The 21469-nt window shown below is 43.2% G+C and overlaps 1 protein-coding gene and 1 long non-coding RNA gene across 17 annotated transcripts in view; one reads left to right on the top strand and one right to left on the bottom strand.

Moving 5' to 3' along the window:
* The window catches only part of LOC145296741 (tetraspanin-18-like), a 576197-nt gene that overhangs the window by 8233 nt on the left and 546495 nt on the right, over positions 1-21469 (bottom strand). For all 16 annotated transcript variants that reach the window (XM_080142765.1, XM_080142767.1, XM_080142766.1 and 13 more), the window contains 3 exons: positions 10397-10490; positions 8618-8760; positions 4846-4929 (listed from right to left, as the gene is read on the bottom strand). In XM_080142765.1, coding sequence (XP_079998891.1) covers positions 4846-4929; positions 8618-8760; positions 10397-10490 — 321 coding nt within the window. The remainder of the gene's footprint in view (positions 1-4845; positions 4930-8617; positions 8761-10396; positions 10491-21469) is intronic.
* The window catches only part of LOC145296744 (uncharacterized), a 62334-nt gene that overhangs the window by 26886 nt on the left and 13979 nt on the right, over positions 1-21469 (top strand). The gene's annotated exons all lie outside the window — the stretch shown is intronic.

Below are 21469 nucleotides of genomic sequence, written 5' to 3'. Positions count from 1 at the left end.
ATAAAAAAATAAAAAAAAGACAACCCCTCCGTGTAGAAAAGTGTCCAGTTGTGGGTGAAGAAAATATTTTTAACCAATTTTTCGATATTTGTTGTCTGAAAAGCCAAGCTTCAAAATGATACTGATCTTGTGAAAATTCGTCGCCTCTGTTGAAAGTTTCCGGTAGACATACAAACATTTAAACAGACAGGGGAGATATATATTCTGAAAAATGATTTCTGTTGTTGGCATCATTTCCAGAATCTCCTACCTGATCTTTTTTCAAATGTCAGAGGGGGAGAGGGGGTGCAACAAACAGAAGTTTGACAAACCACATAGTTACTGGACACCTCTATTCCCCCAACCTTAGACTAACAAGAGAAGACCTGTTTTTGTACATACTGCCCAAATAGAGACAGTATGTAGGAAAAAAAATGCAAGAGAACTTTTAATTTGGAATGTTCGATAACTCATACCCAACCACAATGTTGATATGAACTCTAGCAATAACATTGACATGGACTAAGAACAACCTATGAAGTTACTGACAAATGACTCCAATATCGTTCTTATATCGCTCCTGGAGGAGTGCATTCTTGTATCCCAGTGAGAGTATGCACAGCATTCTCGGGTGCTTCCACACCTGCCTGTCACACAGCATACATGGATCAACTGATATAACGGAATCTAAGTATCTTATCTTCTTCCCTCAGACACAATGTTGCCTTAAAAAAAATTGTTTAGAAACGAACAATTTTTTGGCTTGTTGCATATCCAACCTTAATCCCAGCAGTAATATCCCTCCAGCTACATGGAGATTATCAGAAAGAAAAGAACATAGTTGCAGGGGGGAACATGCAACATGAGGTTGGAGTTAATTGTGCCGTTATTATTTGTGATCGATTAGAACTTATGCATTGTTTTGTTGTGACTTGTGAGACATTTTGACCTCCCTCTGAAGAGAGGCTAGGATAAGGTCAAAATGATAGTGATTGGTCTTGCAACCATTTTGAGATACCAGACAAAATATAACAAGGGCAAAGAACAACTGACGAACACTACAGTTAAATGTTCAGAAAACAATTTTATTGCACCATATAAATGCATGCATAATTGATTAAGATTGTTTTGTAAAAGAGAAAAACAGAACCTCATTCAAACGTTTAAAACAACTTAATCAGGCCATCTTCATGAATATAGAAGAGAATAGCGAATAATATGTCCAAGAGCCTGGATGAAAGAAAGGTTGAGGAGTCCATGTACAGAGTTTAATTGAAATAGCATTAAATCAATAACTGTCATGGAGTTATCTCCCATTCATAGATTTACTGATTAAAGTGTCTGAAGCTAGTTGGCTCTAGTTGTCAATCATTTTTCACAGATAGTATACTTTTCTATTTTGGAAGAATCTAAATAATTAAAAAATATTTATGGCATATAAGTCATCGAATATGAGATTAAGAGATGCATTAATCTGTGATTGATTTGGATCCTTTGGTTGCAAAGTGGAGAAAATATGAACTAAGACTATCAGACCAGTTTTAGCATACCGAGCCCTAATAGCACCAACCTCTCTGACGAATCCAATGAGTTATCTCCCCTTTCAAAATTGGCTGTTTAAAGTGTCAGAGCCAGTTTAGAGATAGGATAGTGTTATCTGTATACCCATAAAGTTGAGTATTTTTGTCTCGGACATTGATATTAAAAGCATATATTTTTTTTTAAATTTAAAAATTATTAAAACAAACTTTTTAATAAACTAAGTTATGGATATGCATACGAGTACATGGAGGTTAACTAATTTCCACAGTTCTTTGAAAAACTGGTGTTAATTACATTTTTTTTATGGTTCCTTATTAGATGACAATTTTAATTTCACTATTACACAGAATTTTATTATGCATAGTTTCTACATTCTGCATAATTGAATAGAATAAAGATAAAAACGGTAAAAAGAGTGCCTATATAAGTGCCCTTGTCAGTGTGTGCACTGCTTATATAAGTGCCCTTGTCAGTGTGTGCATGAAAATCTATCAAATTTCTCTCTGAATATTTGGTCTACAAAGTTGAAATTTGATATATAGGGTATTTGGACCTGTAGCACACTTTTGATTTGGTTTTTAGCCGACAAAAAATGCTGTTAAGTCAAAATTTAAAACAAAGTAGTTGACCTTGGAATTGCTGTTGCTGTGACTTTTATGCATGCTCAAAATTGTACATTCATAGCTCAAAGTCGCTTAATTTTTAACCTTTCATATCAATCTGTCAGTAGTTCAGATGTTAACAATGCTGGAGAGATGAATAATGACTAAGGCTGGTGTATTAAAAGTTTTGGTTTTGATACCAGCTGATGGCACCCAGGTCATATTTGTTTTTAAATAACTTTAGAAATCATTACTATATATTGGATTAGCATTTCAGCCTGGTGTTGCCCAGGTGTTTGGAGATGTATGTTGAGAAAAAAAAAAAAAAGCACTCAATTTTTTTTTACTTTGACCCCTATCATGACCCCTTAACATTTATTGTTTTGGGCTCAAATCAAGTTAAGTTAGATCCATGTCCAAGGAACCTATATCTAAAATTTCAATTGTTTATATTTAAAATTGGAGGAGGAGTTTGGTAGAGTTCTCAAAGATCAAATTGTTGAACTTTGACCACTTAACAGTCAAATTTCTGCTCGAAAACGGACGACAAAGATTTTCCCCAAATCTCAGTACCCTGTATATCAAATTCCGAGTCTGTAGACTTAATATTGACAGAGTTATTGCATAGGGAAATGTACACAGACAGACACGTTCACACACACACACACACACACACACACACATATATATATTAGATAGTCAATTCTCTATTGGTTTATTAGCTGTTTAATAAGAAATCTGCATGAATTAAATTATAATATTTATGCAGCTTTTATGACCGGTCAACACTGGGCAGCCTGCAAGTTAATGTAAAAACTGTACAATTGTTTTTATATTTTGGATTGAAGAGTGTTACTTATTCAAGAAGCTGAAGGAGGATGGATTGACAATTTAGTTTATTTTCAAGAACTTTGACATCAGGTCTTTGAAAATGTCTTCACCTAGAAAGGAAATGAAATTTAGGGAGATGCCCACCTGTGTTGAAAAGATGTTGGTGCTGTTATTGTTGCTCAATTCAATATTACTACTACAGCTTCATCAGCATCATTGGGCAGATGATGGTTGCTAAGTGATTAGTGATACAGACTGGCAACCTGAATGTGCCAAATTAGAATCAAGTTCGATCCAGTAAAACACTTATAAAGACGAGTTAAGTAAGTATTTGATATCCTTTTGGAAGGAATTCTTAATAGAAAGATATCAAAGAAATGAATGCCAATAAAATTATCATGGACGAAGCTCAACAACAATCAGCAATGTTGTGGAGGTGATAGTGGCTAAGTGGTTAATGCTGCAGACTGGCAACCTCTCTGTACTAAGAGTCCAGTTTGTACCAGAGAAATGCTTACTTAATGTTGTTGACAACTGCCACATGGTCCCCCTCTCATTAGGTACCCAATGTCTTCCTTGAAAACAGACTAATTAGAAAGATATCGTGGAAATGAATGCCAACAATGATCATCTGATTCATTTGAAATAAATAAACGATGCTCAAAAACCAGCAACGCTGCAGAACTACTCTCAATGACTAGACATACCAGTCTAGTTAATCCTGTCATTATTTTTAATGTTCGAGGAGGAGTCTCTTTGCTGCTTCAGTTACTTGGAGACTGGGTAGAAAGTACCGGTCAAGAATCTATTCTTCACAATCATCCTAGAAACTGGCCCAGTACCTATCAGAAGGAGATACACTGCCTGGGTATTACCCAACAGGTGTACCCTCTCAGGTCTTGTCACTCGGCTTTTGGATGGGGCAAGTTTATCGCTTGTTGCCTAAGGTGCCCCTCCATACTGAGCAATTTTTGCTAGGCCAGAGTTCCCCTAGAAGAGGGGCACTGACTAGATATTCTCACTTTCCAACCTTGTGTTACATCTTGCTGAGGTGGGCAGCAAGTTAATATCTACCAGTCTAGTTAACCTCATTTAATCAGCAGCATTGGAGAAATAACTGACGTAGATACTTCTCATTAAGTTTTCCTGTGATGTCAGCAACTAAAACAAAACCTTTTATTTACACACACACACACAAGTTTTAAAATGTGTGTGTGTGTGTGTGTGTGTGTGTGTGTTTGTTTTTTTATTTTTGCTTATTTGTTTTTTTGCGCTTGTTGAATTTTTGTCTTGCGTCTCCAAATAGTTGAAATAGTTATAAGACTTAATACCATCATAAACCTTTCAAGCATTTTCATATCGTCATCATTAGCGACCCTGCTGTTTTAACAGTGTTGGCGACCACGGCTCTCTAAATTGTAGAGCCATGGTAATCTTGGGAAGAAAAAGACGGTAATTTTTCCACTGCTTTCCGTCTTGATTTGGGGGTGTATCTCCCACCCCCCCAACGAGTTAACCCCCAGATATCAACCTAAAAATTTGTATGACTCTGCGTCGTACATACAGCACCTAATTTTTCAAAATGGTCACCCATCTGGTACTGGCTAGGATCATTGTTGCTTAATTCAGTGATCTGACGATAACCAGTGTGCCAATGTGATTGTGCCACATTTTTTTTTAAAGGTATTCCAAAATTAAAAAAAAAAAAAAAGCAGTCACAATAGTTAAAACCTGGTGATCTTGGTGGCCACATCACTTGGGGAGACCAAACATCCATTGAATATTTACCTCATCACTCCATAATCATTGGTAGATAAAGTCTTATAATTGAAGCTCAACCTACCACTTGAAACTTGCCTCACCTTTGAGCAGTTCTACAGTGTGCACTTACCAGTAATATTGGTATAGAACCTGCTACCAGTCCAAGAATTATTGATCGTTCAAGCAGGTGCTCCCGTATTTTGTCCAGGCAACCCTGTAAGCAAAATATGGAAAATTAATATGATTAGAAATAGATCAACACATATCTATTTATAAAGTTGGTTATGTGTATTTGTATGTATAGGATCCACTCCTACACTAATTAACCGATCATAATGAGTTTTGGAACACAACTTTGTAACTTGGGCTAATTTAGTTTAATGAAAATGAGAATTTAGATATTAAAATTTGGTTCTTATTTTGAACTAAACCCGTTTTAAAACAAGACAAATTTTAATTGTAATGTACATGCCCATCACAAAATGAAGCTGCCATATTCCAAAAATCATGTAAATTGATCAAGTATTTTTGTTTTTCACTAAAAAAAAAAAAAAAAAAAAAAAATTTAATGAAGTGAGACATTTTTTTTTTTTACATAGGCATCACCACTTATCAAGGCCAAGAGGCCACTCAAGGATAAGGGTTAAAGAGTGTACAGTAGACATTGGACAATATAGTAATCATTAGTAATGAAAATTTGGTAAATTTGATAACTTATATAGAACGGCTCATCAAGAACTTATTTACGTTAGACTTGAACACAACCATATTGTAGTCAGCCGGAAAGCAGGAAAACGGAAGACAATTCCACAGGCGTGCAGTTCTAAGAAAGAAGCTTTGTTCATGGAATCTACGTTTAGGTTTAGGCACAGATAAAGAGTGGGGGGAATTATTGAGAGTGTGTACAGCTAGACGAGTGTTTCTTGTGAAAGTTTGGCGAGTGGGGACCATAGATTGAAGCTCAGTTGAACACTTTCCATGAAAATAACGATACATCAGAGACAAACTCGCAACATCTCTTCTGTGAGATAGAGGTTGCAAGGAAGAGAAAAGGACATCTACGAGGCTACAAAGTCTATTTTATGTATAAATAAGTGGAAGACAACTCGATTTAAACTACTGGGATTTCTAATCACTATAATTTCATAGAAAATCATTTGTGTGATTTTAATATGTATATATAAAAAAACAAAACTACTTGATCAATTTACATGATTTTTGGAACATGACATCTTTGTTCCATGACGGGCATGAACATCAAAGATTTTTCTGCAGTTCATTTTTAAAATAGGTTTAATTATAAACAAGCAACCAAAATTTAAAAGATTGCAGGTAATATTAATTTATATCTAATACATACTCTCTAAATTTCATTTTTTTTCTTTTTTTTTTACAATATTTTAGAAAGAATAAATGAGAAAAAAAAACCCCCTGCATCTGCAAACTCAAATGTCAGATTTCTTAAATTTCAATTTATTATTAAGACAAATATTTTTGATATTTTGCAAAATGAAAACCATCTAATAATTATTGATAAAAATTGAAGTAAAGAAATGTGCTCTGATGAACTCCTAGTACTTGTGCCCGCTTAACGTACATACCCCATATGGACCTGACAAACAGCAATATCCCACTCCTTAAGGTCCTGAGATACCGGAAAGCCTTTTACTCTAATAGTTTCTTTCATCAGACTATTAGATTTTGGAATTCCCTCCCCGTTTCCTGCTTCCCTGGCTGTACTAAACTTCAGCAGCTCATATTTAATGTGAACAGACATCTCTCTGCTCAACTCCCCACAATCTATTAGACATGATCCAAAATTGTAGCCCCTTATGTTTCAGGTGGTAATATGTCTTGTTTGGGGTGGAAAAGAGAATTCTAGATATAAGATTTACTGTCATGATTTTAGTATTTCTTAGGGGGGGGTGTAAAATTTATTTTAGTAATTGTTAAAACTTCTTAACATGCTCAGTTATATCCTTTGAAAAACGAACTTAAATTTTTATGGTTTCTTGTTGGATGATTGAATCCTTTAACTATTAAGCGCAGTTCTATTTATGCATAGTTTCTACATTCAGCATAATTGCGTAGCATTTTTTTTTTTTTTTTTTTTTTTTACATGGAAGTTACCACTTATCAAGGCCCGGAGGTCACTCGAGGATAAGGGTTATTGCATGTACAGTAATCAATGGGATAATATTGTAGTTGATAAACCGCCCCCTTCAGTAAGACACTTTATCAGGAATTTGTTTATGTTGGACTTGAAGACATCCAAGTTGTAGTCAGGCGGGAAACAGACAAACGGAAGAGAATTCCACAGGCAAGCACTTCTAAGAAAGAAGCTTTGTTCATGGAATGTACATTTTGATTTAGGCACAGATAAAGAGTGGTGAAAATTATTGACAGTGGTTTCAGCTTTCATGAAAGATTGGCGAGGGGGGGACAGAGATGGGGGGACAGAGATTGGAGCTCAGGCGAGCACTTGCCATGGAAGTAACGATAAAACAAAGACAGGCTCGCAACATCTCTTCTATGGGAGAGAGGTTGCAGGGAAGAGAAAAGGCATCCCCCACTAAGCTACGAAGTCTATTTTGTACTCTGTCAAGGTAAGTTTAGGATAAAAAAGTTCTAGCAAACACATGTATTCATATCTATCTATATATCTATATAATGGTTGTATAGATTGGTTTCCTAGTTGTAAATCCAATGAAACCTACGTGATTATTAAGGAGTGCTCAATGCAGGACAGGGCTTGTATATAGTCTGTTTATAATACAAACATTATTGGTTACATATGTGCATATATGTTTCAGTGGAATCCTAATTAAAGGAGACCACTTCAGGCCAAAAATTTTTTCAATATCACTTTTTTTCTTTTTCTTGAAATCACTACTGGGTACAATATAATATTCAATAGAGAATAAATACAAAATCTCATTGTATGACCGGGCAACATTGAATGGCATTCCAGTATAATATATTTGGTAGCAGATATCTCCCATTACGAAAATTACACTTTAGATATAAGAATAAAAAGGAGCAGGTAGATATAATGCCAGAAAACCTTATATTTAAAATAAAAATCCGTTATACGAATGTATTCAACATAGCCCCTGGCTCCAAACATAAGCGAACACCCAACAGTTGAAGACATACTTACCAAGAAATCACCTCACCAACGAGACACTAAAAACTTTAACACTAAGACTCGAGTTTTAAAGTAACCCCCCCCTCCTCCCACCCCCACATGTATCCCTATGCCCTCAGCCACACCAGAAACTTAAACCCCAAAACTAAAACATTATCGATATGCCAAACGCCCCCCCACCTTCCCTCCTTGTTCCCTTCCTCTCTTCCTCTTCCGCCCTCCTCACAAACCCCTCCTGACCTAATTCACTCTTCCACTCTTTCATCCCAAAATAGCGAACATTTCTGTAAAAGTCTGGACGCTACAGAAAAAAACGTGCAGCCGAAACAATAATATAACTTAACAGAAAGATACGGTAATAAAAAATGAAACGTGTATGTATATATATGTATATATATATATACATACACACCTAACTTTTGAGATATGATTTTCATTTAATTATAATTATCAAACCCCCCTCCCCCATGTAAGAATACTTAAGAATGGTCACGGTCTGTGGTAGAAAAGTAACTTACCTTGCCTTTGGTAACATTTGTTATATATTTGTTTTTTTGGGCCATTTTTCAGTTTGGTGTTTGTAGTAAAATCTGCCCCAAAAGTTTAACACTTTCGTATTTCCTATCCGTTCCCCCCCCCTCCACATTCTAAGAGCTGAAAGCATCACTAAAGTACATACGTGGAAGATTTTCCAAATATATTCATCCTTTGAGTTGTATAGCGCATGCCTATCAAAATACAAATAAAATCATACCTCTGTATTTAAGTCCGGATTTCGTAAATCCTCCCTTCCCAGGGGTGGACCAATAGCGGGTGGTGCTCTCAACTGTGTTACACCTGTGCAGCGTTTTTCATTGGCATTTTTCTTGCAGCAACTGCTGGGCACATAAGGGGTTTCTAGGAGAGGGGGGAAAAAACAAAAACTTTTAAATTTAAAACTCAACAGCAATAATAAAAAAAAATACATGGTTAACAATTTCTACAAATTAGTGGCAAAAAAATTAATTTTTTTTAAAAAATTAAATGCATTTTTCGATTTCTCCATTTTTCAATCTTGTCATAATATTCTTTATTAATCAACTAACTATCCAACCATCTCATTTATCCTTATTCTTGAATGGCTTTTGACCTTGATAAGTAAGGACTCTTATCGAAGCAAAGTATACACAATGTGCAGTAGTTGCATCATGATTGGCTCCATGTCAAGCAGCACTGCATAGTGAACTAGTCTGAACTTTTGAGTAGGGTGCAAGAAGTTCATGCCGTGGTGACACGAAATCTACAAAACAGATCGGTTCTCAGAAATTGAATCATAAGTGACCTGTAGGTCAAAAACAAAGAGGTCAGATAGGTTAGACAACAAAGAGATACGAGAAGTAATGATGTCACGTTGTTGGTCGAGTTGAGAGAAATAATACACTTTAGGCGATTAACAACAAACAAACCTTAAAGTGCCCATATCAAGAAATGTTGCTGGGCTGCTCAGGTATTATTTGTAAACCAGAGTGCTCTGCATCTTGGGAACTAGCTTTTTAATCCCCAACATTTGACATCAATCTAGAAGGGGGGATAATTACTAACTGAAAAATGTAACTGCTGTTATTTACTTCCTTTCCACCGAAGGAAGAAGTGACGCAAAACTGGAAAGTGGGGCAGAATCAAGCCTGCACCCCTAAAATGGAGGCACACTGGCCTTTCAAAAATTACCTTGGCAGCCCTGTCAGGGCGCTTCAGATAGTAAACAAGAGTGATCTGGGAGGGTGGACCTCCTAGGACTACCCGAAACGAATGCCTCAGCCCGCCAGATAAGAGGCCCAATCTTTTGTCAAGTTGATTGTCGTGATTAAAACCTTGACTGGCAAGCAACGTTTAAGATGTTTACGTTATAAAGGATTAAAGATCAACATTTTAATTTGTTTCTAAATTAAAACTAATCAGCATTAAATGTTTAAATAGCAAATTTAAATATTTTTTTTATTCTGAAAATCATTTCAAACGAGAAAAATAGAAGCATTATCAATTACAAAAAAAAAGTTTATCTGATTTGATCTTGTGAAACTGAAAAATCGAATTTTCTTTGGAATTTATGGATTTAAAGAATTGAGAGAAATGTTATCGTTTAATTAAAAATAAAAAAGAGGATTTAAATATAAAAATGATAAAAAAAAAATAATAGAGGAAGTGAAATAGAGAAAAAGGAAAAGAAACATTGGGTAAGAAAACAGACGAGTGGATAGCCTAGCAAACGAAGAAGAGAGGATGGGGGGGACGAGAGAGAGGGGGAGAAGAGGAGGGGAGGGGGAAAAGAGAGGGAGGGAGAAGGAAAAGAGAGGGAGGGAGAAGGAAAAGAGAGGGAGGGAGAAGGAAAAGAGAGGGAGGGAGAAGGGGAGAGAGGGATAAGGAGAAGGGGAGAAGGAGAAGGAGAGAGGGAGAAGAAGGGCGGACAAGAGAAAGCGAGAATAGACAAATAAGCCAGATGTAATGGAGGATAAAATACAAAAAGACAAAATCACATTAATATATCGATACATACGGTCTGGATTGCGGCGATACCATTCACTTCGTAATTTATACACGCTCCACGAGAAGGAACTGTTCTCACCACCTTGAATACCACAACATTGCAACTGTCAGAAAGAAAGTAGAAAGTCCATTTAATATGAAAATAATCTTCACATCCAGAAAATAGATGAACAACGTCAAAGTTGTTCTTTTTCTTCATTTCTGCAAACTAAAAGATCACGTGCAGCATTAAATATCAGAATTTTTTTTTTTCAACATTTATAAATATTAACGTTTCTGAATTTTTGAGATATGGATTCGTATTATTTTCATTCTCCAGATTACTGTTCTCATCTTCAGTGTTCCTATTTATAATGTCTCCCCACGGGACAGAGTTAGACACCAGGGTCGTTTTTTTTAATGTGGAGAAAAGGAACAAAAATAAAAATTGTCTCAGTCATGAAGGATTTCTCCTCCACTGACAGAACAAGAAATTGAAGTGCAGCATCTGAAGAACAGATACTACACTTTGAGATATTAAATCTTTTATTCATGTTAAAAATACAGTAAAAATCAACGATGGACAAAAAACTTAGGCACATGGCCAACTCAAAAGGGGGGATTGTGGGGGTCGTTGGTCATCCTTGTCACTCCAGAACTAAACAAAATCAAAAGTTTCTCCCAGCTAGTATCTTCTTTCACCATAATACCGCATTCACCCTTTCATATTGGAGGACGTCCTACTTAACACCCAGTTTTTAAAACATTTTTTATTGACGTGTAAAAACAAAAAAGATAACAATAAAATGGTACAATAATTCATTTGTGTCGAGGGCGGGGGAGTGGGGAAGAAAAAACAAAAGGTGATTAGTAGGACCCTCCCAACCCCTTCTAGATGATAGACTGCCCGTTCCACTAGCTTTGTAAAAGGAACCTCCCTTCTGCAGGTCAGTCTCTAGGTGGGGATGCTCTCTAGATGGGGGTGAATGGAGAAAAGGAAATTTTGTGGGTAAGGGATGGGGGTTAGTTTGTATTTCTTTTTCTCCAAGAAGGGTAAAATTTAGAGGAAGGGGTTAAAACAAAAATTGCAAGTAAGAGGGGATGGGGATCTTGGAGGCTTCCTAATCGGGGAGGGATGGAACACATACTCAGCTAGCTGAGAGACTACTTGTTTAATTTTACTTTAAAGAATTGCGCGTTCCACACCTAGGCGGGGAACACGTATTCAAATTTGGCTCCTCTTCGTACACACAGACTTGCTACATGTATCCATCTTCTGTCAAATGCCGCGCGATGCAGCCTTCTTCTATCACATCTGATCTTCACCCGTAGTTGGTGTTTAAAGAAAGCGATCAGATCTTGATCAGAAAAAGACAACACCCCCCCAGCAACCTTGCAGACGTGACGTCCAAATCACCATTCTCGCCACGGCCAGGATCGTAACGTAGACCATTTGTCTTTCCCGGTCCCACGGCGGCCTCACGTTGTCCACAACATTGGATACGGTAATTGGGCGAGGATGCTCAGGATCGATGCGAGCAGTCACCTCGCTGACATACGACCAGTACTGGCGGACTTCGCGGCAATCGAAGAAAGCGTGATCAGTAGTTTCTACGGCCGTTGTCCCACAACGGGGACAATCAGGCGACTCCAAAAACCCGGAACTGCATTGTATGTTGTTGAGTGGAAGTGCATTTCGGGCCAATCGCCAGGTCAGAGAGAACTCCGAATTGTTCAGATGACTCGAACCTGGCGCCCAGCTCCACACGGAGCGGATCTCACTCTGCTGCCAACCCAAACGTGCGCATAGCGGGTCGTCGACGGCCCCCTTCACTAGATCCCTGTGGAGTTCCCTACAGGTAGCAGTCACAAGGTCGCTGGACCTTGGTAGTCATTTTAGTGCGGCTCGGCACTCTTTCATGTAGGCAGATTCTCCCCGCGGCCTGCGACGGCTCTCGATGGAAGGGTCGAGAACGAGGTCGGGGAAGGCGGCAGTAACCACGGGGTGCCACGGTTGATCATCTTGCATATAGTGGCTCAGGAAGGCCAGCCTCTCAGCATCTCGATGACACTTCAAGTCCGGCATTCCCAAACCTCCTTCACACGGACGTTGAATACAGACATGTCTGCTTACCCAGTGTCTTCCTCTATCCCAAAGGAGCGAGGACAAGAGTTCGACAAGAGCTTTTAGGTGTTGTGCAGGCAGGGGAAGTACGGCCAGTCGGTAAAGGATGAGAGGAAAGACGTAAGTGGCGCACGCCTCAGCTCTACCCTTTAAGGAAAGTTTCCTAGGAAGCCATGAATTGACTGCAGCCTCCACCTTTGACCGTACCTCCAACCAATTCTTGTCAAGCTGGAGACCCGGTCCGAACCACACGCTGAGGATCCGGACCGGGCCATCTGTCCAGCTGAAGGGCGCCGGGAGGTTTGCGTTGCCACTCCAGGCGCCCAACCGCAGTCCGATCGACTTGCTGCGGTTTATCTTGGCCCCCGTGATTCTTTCATACTGTGCGAGTGCCTCCGACACGACCTCAATGTCCCTGAAGCCCGACATGAAGACCGTGACATCATCGGCGAACACGGATACCTTGGCAGCTGAGCCGCCAGGCAGAGCCATTCCGCGCAGGGCCGAATTTGCCTCCCCATGTCTCAGCTTGCGGAGCAGAGGCTCCAAAGCCAGGACATAAAGCAGGGGCGACAGCGGACAACCCTGATGAACCGACCGAGAGATAACAAAGGGTTTCGAGCACTTTCCGTTGACTTGCACAACAGCCATGGGCTGTCGATACATTACAGAGATCCACTTGCAAAAGTCCGGTTGGGCTGTCGATACATTACAGAGATCCACTTGCAAAAGTCCGGTTTAAAACCGGCGGCCTCTAAGACAGATGCCAGGAAACGATGGTCGACCCTATCGAAAGCTTTGGACTGATCTAAGTTGATCAGTGCGGCTTCCGTGTTGTCATCTATTCCCCCCTCTAGGATCATGCGGATCAGGTGTAAGTTGTTCTGAATCGATCTCCCCTTCACAGCGTAGTTCTGTTCCGGTTCAACCAACTCGTCGATAACAATCTGCAGCCGATTCGATAGGACCTTGGCCAAAATCTTCAACTCTGTGTTTTGCAGAGTTATGGGCTTGTAGTCGTCTAACTCTTCCCCTCCATGCCCGTCACCTTTCTTTAGCAATGTGATCACTCCCTTGGTTACCTGCCCTGGGATGGATCCCTGAGCAAACCAATGGTTAAACATATCTGTCAGAAGAGGCAGAAACATGGGCGACAGCCTCAAGTACAGTTCGTATGGCAGACCATCAAGTCCTGGCGATCTGTCACAGCTGACCTGCTTCAGCGCAGTAAAGACCTCCTGCTCCATCACCCAGCCCTTGCAACTAGCCGCCTCGAGGCGGGGAGAGTCGACCAAATAGTCCTTAAACTCAAGGACTGGGAGATCGGGCTGCTGCATAAAACGCTCCTCGAAATGTTCTCGAAACCCCTCGCAGATCTCCCGAGTCGATTCCAGGGTGCGTCCATCCGGATGTCTGACTTTCGCAATGTATTTGTCCGAGCCACGCCTAGAAACCTCACGGCGCATGTCTGCATCAGAATTGACTGCTTCGTTGCCTATCTTTCTAAGCCTAGCTCTAACTACTCGGCCTTCGTAACGCTCACTAGTCTCGCGTAGAAGGTCCTGCTTAGCTAGTTCCTGACTAACCCTATCACCCTCCCCCATAGCCCGGGCTAGTTTCTGCTCTAGCTGCTTCTTCGTCTTGGCCTTATCTAGTGTGAGGCGCTGGGCATACTTGACGGAGAAGCTTCTGATCTTGGCTTTGAGACCTAACCACCACTTATTCCCGGTAACCGCTCCCACTAGTGCCTTTTTAATCAATTCTCTTAACTGATCTCAGAAGTCTTGTATCTCCAGAAGGGAGGTGTTTAACTTCCAGTACCCCGCTTACTTAAGCCTATTTCCTAGCTTCAGCCGGGCCATAACTAATTTATGGTCCGTCTGGCCTAGCCAAGTGAACGTGGGACAGGATAGGAAGTCTACTTCGCCTCTCCTAACTAACATCCTGTCCAAATAGGTATTTGGATAGGAGGAAACGCTATTGGTCCACATCCACATGTCCTGCCCCGGATGCTTGACCTGAAACCTGTCGACCAGACCGCATCTAGCCATCAGATCAGCCAGGCTGGACTCACACCTCTCCGACCCTCTAACATCGCCTCCTACCTTATCTATCTTGGGGTCTAAGATGGCGTTCCAATCCCCCATTAGCACTACCCGCTTCCGACAATCTACAAACACGTCGAGCTAACCGAAGAATGAGACCCTCTCACGAGCGGTGCTGGGTGCATGAACCGCGACCAACCGAAACACAGAATCTTTTACGGCAACATCGGCCACAACCAACCTGCCCTCCGCATCCCTATGAACAATGTCGACCGTCGCGGACAAGGTGTGTTTAACAAGCAAGGAGACTCCCTACCCCCGCGGGCTGCCATATGCTGCGAAAACCTCAAAATCTCACGCCAGCACCTGACAGTCCATAGAAGAAACAAAATGCGTCTCCTGAATCGCAGCCACATCCACTCCAAGGGACAAGAGGTCGTGCCGGAGGCGAGCCGCCTGGCCCGATGATCTCAAGCCCGTCGCATTCAGACTAGCCAAATTCAAAGCCATGGTACCTACCTTAAGATGTGTTACACTCAGCTCCGAAATCTGTCGGGGAAAGGACGCCGACACTGTATGCAATGCTCAAGGTGGTCAGGTTTTTCATATCCTGACCTTCTCTCACAATGCCGCCAACGTCCAAAGGGAAAGTCAATTTAAGGGCCCTATAAAGTGACGGGTGAACCAACACTGGGACCCTTCCCTTGCATTGTTTTGAGAGTTCCTCAAGGGAAGGGTCATTTTTTCTAATCAGTTCAATTCCCGGAACAGCCCCTTCGGTGGCCTCCAGCATTGTCCATAAGTTTGTCTTGCAGGCCTCTGGAAGGCCTGACAAAAGTTGTTAGCAGTGGGGCGCCTGGGAAATTAGAGGGAACATTAATGTCTTTTCCCCCTATCCAGCAATCCAGTAGAGGTTTTAAATTTTTTCTCTGTTGGTGGTGTAAATCCATTGCCGCAGACAGGGGGTCTATAAAACACAGTTTCTCCCTCATTTCAAGGGGAAGAGTCTCTGATGCAGTAAGTCTGTGAGCGGGAGAAGTTGAAGGGTCTCTCCCCCTCCCGGGTTCACTCTTTTCTTTTTGGGGTGGTTGATCGGCCTGCATTTGTGTGGGGACAGGTGTATGTGTGGTGTCTGGTGTTGGTGCGGTGTCTGGTGCGATGTCTGGTGTTGGTGTAATGTCTGGTGTTGGAGCGGTGTCTGGTGTTGGTGCAGTGTGTGGTTTGGAGGGAGGAAGTGGGTTGTGTTGTTGTTTGGGGTGGTGTATGCTCACAGGAAGTGGGGCCCACCTTTTCTTCCTTTTTCCTTTTCTTTTTCTGCATTTTGAGTGAACCGGAAAGTGGTGAGGTTGGGTTCTTCTCCCTCTCACTAGCTGATTCATCCTCAGAGGAGCAGTTTTTCCTCCGCTTGGTCCTCGTCTCGATTGGTGTGGGGGCCGTTGGTTGTTGCTGCTCCTCTGGTTGCTGCTCCTGTTGTTGATGTTGCTGCTGCTGCTGGTGCTTGTCTGGCTGTTGCTGTTGCGACAGTTGTTGCAGCTGTTTTTGCGGCTTTGGCTGCTGCAGCTGTTGTTGCTGCAGTTGCTGTTGCTGCTCATGCTGATGCTTATGCTGTGCTGTTGATCAGGTGGTTGGGTTGATGTGGAGATATATGTGTTTTTCCGTTTACGCCCTGCCACCGTACTCCATTGATCCTTGCGCTTTGCCAACTCAAGAGCTGATGTTGGTGGTTCCTTAGTTTCAGTGGCTGTTGCCACCCCCGCCACTGGAACTGTGTTTATTTGTGACGCTGGTTGGCTTGGAACTGCTTTTTGGGGGCAGTTCTTTACCATGTGGCCCTGCTTCAGACAAGACCAGCAATGAGGGCGCCGACCCTCAACCACCACAGTCATGTTGGCTTCCTTGAAAGATATTGTAGCTGGTATGCCTAGAAAGCCTTCTTTTTTGACACGCATTGCTACTGTATAACTTCCCAGGTGGACACCATTTTTGGAGTGTGCCGGGTCCATCTGCCCCACCTCTCCAAAATTACTGAGGAAAGCTCCCAGCAGTTCTGTGCGTAGATCAGCAGGAGCATTGAATATTTGTACTCGGATTCTCCTCCTGCCCCGATACTCTGGCAGTAACTTAATACCTGCGCATTTAAGTTCTGTGCATGAGAACTTTTCTGCTTCATCCTTGTTGGGGAGCAGTACGTCCCACATCGCGAAGCTCCTTTGGTGTATATACTTGGCGGGTATATTCAGTTTCTGGAGGAGCTCAGCCATTTCCTCTTTTCATCCCCTTGAGCTGATTTGCTCGGATGTCCGAAGTGATGAAGGATAGGATCTTGTCCTCCATCGCCTCCCAGTCCCCAGGTATTGGCTTGAGGACGTTCCCCTCAATATATTCCTTGTACTTGGTAAGGTACAAGTCTTTATATTCCTGTGGGGAGAGTCTTTTATCAGCGGTTTTACCCCATCCAGATCTCTCTGATGTCTTGGGCGAGGGGTCTTTTGTGGGGTTAAAAGATCGTTCCGCTGTCTTGGAGGTGTTTTCTGATACAATTTTCCCTTTAGGGGTTGATTGTTTCATACTTTGATGGGGTGTGTCCAGCACTGGGGAGCTTCCCTTTGGGGGCGCATCCCCCTTCATAATGTCTCTTGAGGCAGCTATCTCCTTGCCAGCGTTCATTTCTGGGCTGTATACTTCTTCTTTTTGGGGGGAGCTGCCCTCGTTGGGAGCTTTTCCCACGGTAATGTCTTTTGGGACTGCTGCCCCTTGGTTTTGAGGATCTCGTGGGTGTACCTCCTCAGTTCGGTAATTTTCTCCCTCTTTGGGGGAGCTGCCCTCGTGGGAAGCTTCTCCCTGGGCACTGTCTTTTGGGGCTGCTGCCTCTGCTTTCGTGTTGTCCGGGCGGTACACCTCTTTGGTTTTGAGTGTTGCTCCCCCATGTGGGGAGTCGTACTTTGTGGGAGTTAGCATTTCCTTGCCTGGTGTTGTTTCTTTTTCCTCTCTTCCTGTATCTGTGGTTTCCATGGTCAGTCAATGTGTATGGTAAAATCCGAAAAAAAAAAAGAAAAAAAAATTTTTCCTGTTTTGACTGACGTGGAGACGGCGTCCAAAGTGGGGAGCCGACTTTGGCGCCAAAAAGAAGTGGCGCCAAAGGCGGCAAGAGGGGAGATAGAACTGAGAGAGGGAGTGGGAAGTTAGTGGAGGGAAGAGAGAAAGTGTTTCCGACCCTCCCTCGCGGGAAGGTCGTAAATTATCAGCTCGGATCCCCCCGTGAGGGGAGAGAGCAGAGAAAGACAGACAAAGTGGGGGTGCGGACAGAACGCGACCCAAAAAGCTTGTCAGGTGTTCCGGGCACGAGAATGTGTTGCCAGAACAGCACTTCCTCGCACGATATAGGTATCAGAACAGATACTACACTTTGAGATATTAAATCTTTTATTCATGTTAAAAATACAGTAAAAATCAACGATGAACAAAAAACTTAGGCACATGGCCAACTCAAAAGGGAGGATTGTGGGGGTCGTTGGTCATCCTTGTCACTCCAGAACTAAACAAAGTCAAAAGTTTCTCCCAGCTAGTATCTTCTTTCACCATAATACCGCATTCACTCTTTCATATTGAGGGACGTCCTACTTAACTCCCAGTTTTTAAAACATTTCTTATTGACGTGTAAAAACAAAAAAGATAATAAAATGGTACAATAATTCATTTGTGTCGAGGGTGAGGGAAGAAAAAACAAAAGGTGATTAGTAGGACTCTCCCAACCCCGTCTAGTTGATAGACTGCCCGTTCCACTAGGTTTGTAAAAGGACCTCGCTTCTGCGGGTCAGTCTCTAGGTGGGGATGCCCTCTAGATGGGGGTGAATGGAGAAAAGAAAATTTTGTGGGTAAGGATGGGGGTTAGTTTGCATTTCTTTCTCTCCAAGATGGGTAAAATTTAGAGGAAGGGGTTGAAACAAAAATTGCAAGTAAGAGGGGATGGGGATATTGTAGGCTTCCTAATCGGGGAGGGATGGAACACATACTCAGCTAGCTGAGAGGCTACTTGTTTAATTTTACTTTACAGAACTGCACGTTCCACACCTAGGCGGGGAACACGTATTCAAATTTGGCTCCTCTTCGTACACACAGACTTGCCACATGTATCCATCTTCTGTCAAATGCCGCGCAATGCAGCCTTCTTCTATCACATCTGATCTTCACCCGTAGTTGGTGTTTAAAGAAAGCGATCAGATCTTGATCAGAAAAAGACAACACCCCCCCCCCCCCGGCAACCTTGCAAACGCGACGTCCAAATCACCATTCTCGCCACGGCCAGGATTGTAACGTAGACCATTTGTCTTTCCCGGTCCCACGGCGGCCTCACGTTGTCCACAACATTGGATACGGTAACTGGGCGAGGATGCTCAGGATCGATGCGAGCCGTCACCTCGCTGACATACGACCAGTACTGGCGGAGTTCGCGGCAATCGAAGAAAGCGTGATCAGTAGTTTCTACGGCCGTTGTCCCACAACGGGGACAATTAGGCGACTCCAAAAACCCGGAACTGCATTGTATGTTGTTGAGTGGAAGTGCATTTCGGGCCAATTGCCAGGTCAGAGAGAACTCCGAATTGTTCAGATGACTCGAACCTGGCGCCCAGCTCCACGCGGAGCGGATCTCACTCTGCTGCCAACCCAAACGCATGCATAGCGGGTCGTCGACGGCCCCCTTCACTAGATCCCTGTGGAGTTCCCTACGGGTAGCAGTAACAAGGTCACTGGACCTTTGTAGTCGTTTTAGCGCGGCTCGGCATTCTTTCATGTAGGCAGATTCTCCCCACGGCCTGCGACGGCTCTCGATGGAAGGGTCAAGAACGAGGTTGGGGAAGGCGGCAGTAACCACGGGGTGCCACGGTTGGTCATCTTGCATATAGTGGCTCAGGAAGGCCAGCCTCTCAGCATCTCGATGACACTTCAAGTCCGGCATTCCCAAGCCTCCCTCACACGGACGTTGAATACAGACATGTCTGCTCACCCAGTGTCTTTCTCTGTCCCAGAGGAGTGAGGACAAGAGTTCGACAAGAGCTTTTAGGTGTTGTGCAGGCAGGGGAAGTACGGCCAGTCGGTAAAGGATGAGAGGAAAGACGTAAGTGGCGCACGCCTCAGCTCTACCCTTTAAGGAAAGTTTCCTAGGAAGCCACGAATTGACTGCAGCCTCCACCTTTGACCGTACCTCCAACCAATTCTTGTCAAGCTGGAGACCCGGTCCGAACCACACGCCGAGGATCCAGACCGGGCCATCTGTCCAGCTGAAGGGCGCCGGGAGGTTAGTGTTGCTACTCCAGGCGCCCAACCGCAGTCTTACCGACTTGCTGCGGTTTATCTTGGCCCCCGTGATTCTTTCGTACTGTGCGAGTGCCTCCGACACGACCTCAATGTCTCTGAAGCCCGACACGAAGACCGTGACATCATCGGCGAACGCGGATACCTTGGCAGCTGAGCCGCCAGGCAGAGCCATTCCGCGCAGGGCCGAATTTGCCTCCCCATGTCTCAGCTTGCGGAGCAGAGGCTCCAAAGCCAGGACATAAAGCAGGGGCGACAGCCGACAACCCTGACGAACCGACAGAGAGATAACACTAGTGCCTTTTTAATCAATTCTCTTAACTGATCTCGGAAGTCTTGTATCTCCAGAAGGGAGATGTTTAACTTCCAGTACCCCGCTAACTTAGGCCTATTTCCTAGCTTCAGCCGGGCCATAACTAAGTTATGGTCCGTTTGGCCCGATGATCTCAAGCCCCTCGCATTCAGACTAGCCAAATTCAAAGCCATGGTACCTACCTTAAGGTGTGTTACACTCCGCTCTGAAGTCAGCCGGGGAAAGGACACCGACGTTGTTTGCAATGCTCAAGGTGGTCAGGTTTTTCATGTCCTGACCTTATCTCACAATGCCGCCGATATCTAAAGGGTAAGTCAATTTAAGGGCCCTATAGAGTGATGGATGGACCAACACTGGGACCCTTCCCTTGCATTGTTTTGAGAGTTCCTCAAGGGAAGGGTCATTTTTCCTAATCAGTTCAATTCTCGGACCAGCCCCTTCAGCGGCCTCCAGCATTGTCCACACATTGGTCTTGCAGGCCTCAGGAAGCCTGGCGAAAGTTGTTAGCCGTGGGGCGTCCGGGAAATTAGAGGGGACATTAACATCTTTTCCCCCTATCTGTTGGCAGTCCAGCAGAGGTTTTAAATTGTTTCTCTACCGGTGTGGTAAGTCCATTGCAACAGACAGGGGGTCTACAAAACAAAGTTCCTCCCTCGTTTCAAGGGCAAGGGTCCCTGTTTGAGTGAGTCCGTAAGTGGGAGAATCTGAAGGGTCTCTCCCCCTCCCAGGTTCATTCTTTTCTTTCTGGGATGGCGGCTCAATTTGCATTGGTGTGGGGACGAGTGTCTGTGTGGTGTCTGGTTTTGGTGCGGTGTCTGGTGTTGGTGCAGTATGTGGTTTGGGGGTGGAAATGGGTTGTGTTGTTGTTAGAGGTGGTGTATGCTCACAGGGAGTGGGGGCTGCCTTTTCTTCCGCTTTCCTTTTTTTGCTTTTCTTTTTTATTCTTTTGAATGAACCGAGGAGTGGTGAGGTTGAGTTCCTCTCCCTCTCACAAGCAGATTCATCCTCAGAGGAGCAGTGTTTTCTTCGCTTGGTCTCCGTCTCAATTGGTGTGGGGACTGTTGCTTGTTGCTGCTCCTCTAATTGCTGTTTCTCTGGTTGATGCTGTTGCTGTTCTGGTTGCTGCAGCCGTTTTTGTTGCTGCTGCTCCTGTTCTGGCTGTTGCTGCTGCTGCTTTGGCTGCTGCTGTTTTTGTTGTTGCCGCTGTTTTCGTGGCCTTGGTTGTGGAATTGGCCGTGGCAGCTGATGTTGTTGCTGCGGCTAGTTCAACGGCTGGTTTGGCTGCTGCTGCTGCTGTGTCTGCTGCCG

This window comes from Euprymna scolopes, chromosome 17 (assembly GCF_053919585.1).
Source record: "Euprymna scolopes isolate OS-2025 chromosome 17, ASM5391958v1, whole genome shotgun sequence".
NCBI lineage: Eukaryota > Metazoa > Mollusca > Cephalopoda > Sepiida > Sepiolidae > Euprymna > Euprymna scolopes.
Note: the sequence above shows the minus strand (reverse complement) of the source record. Positions and strands in the feature narration are given on the sequence as shown.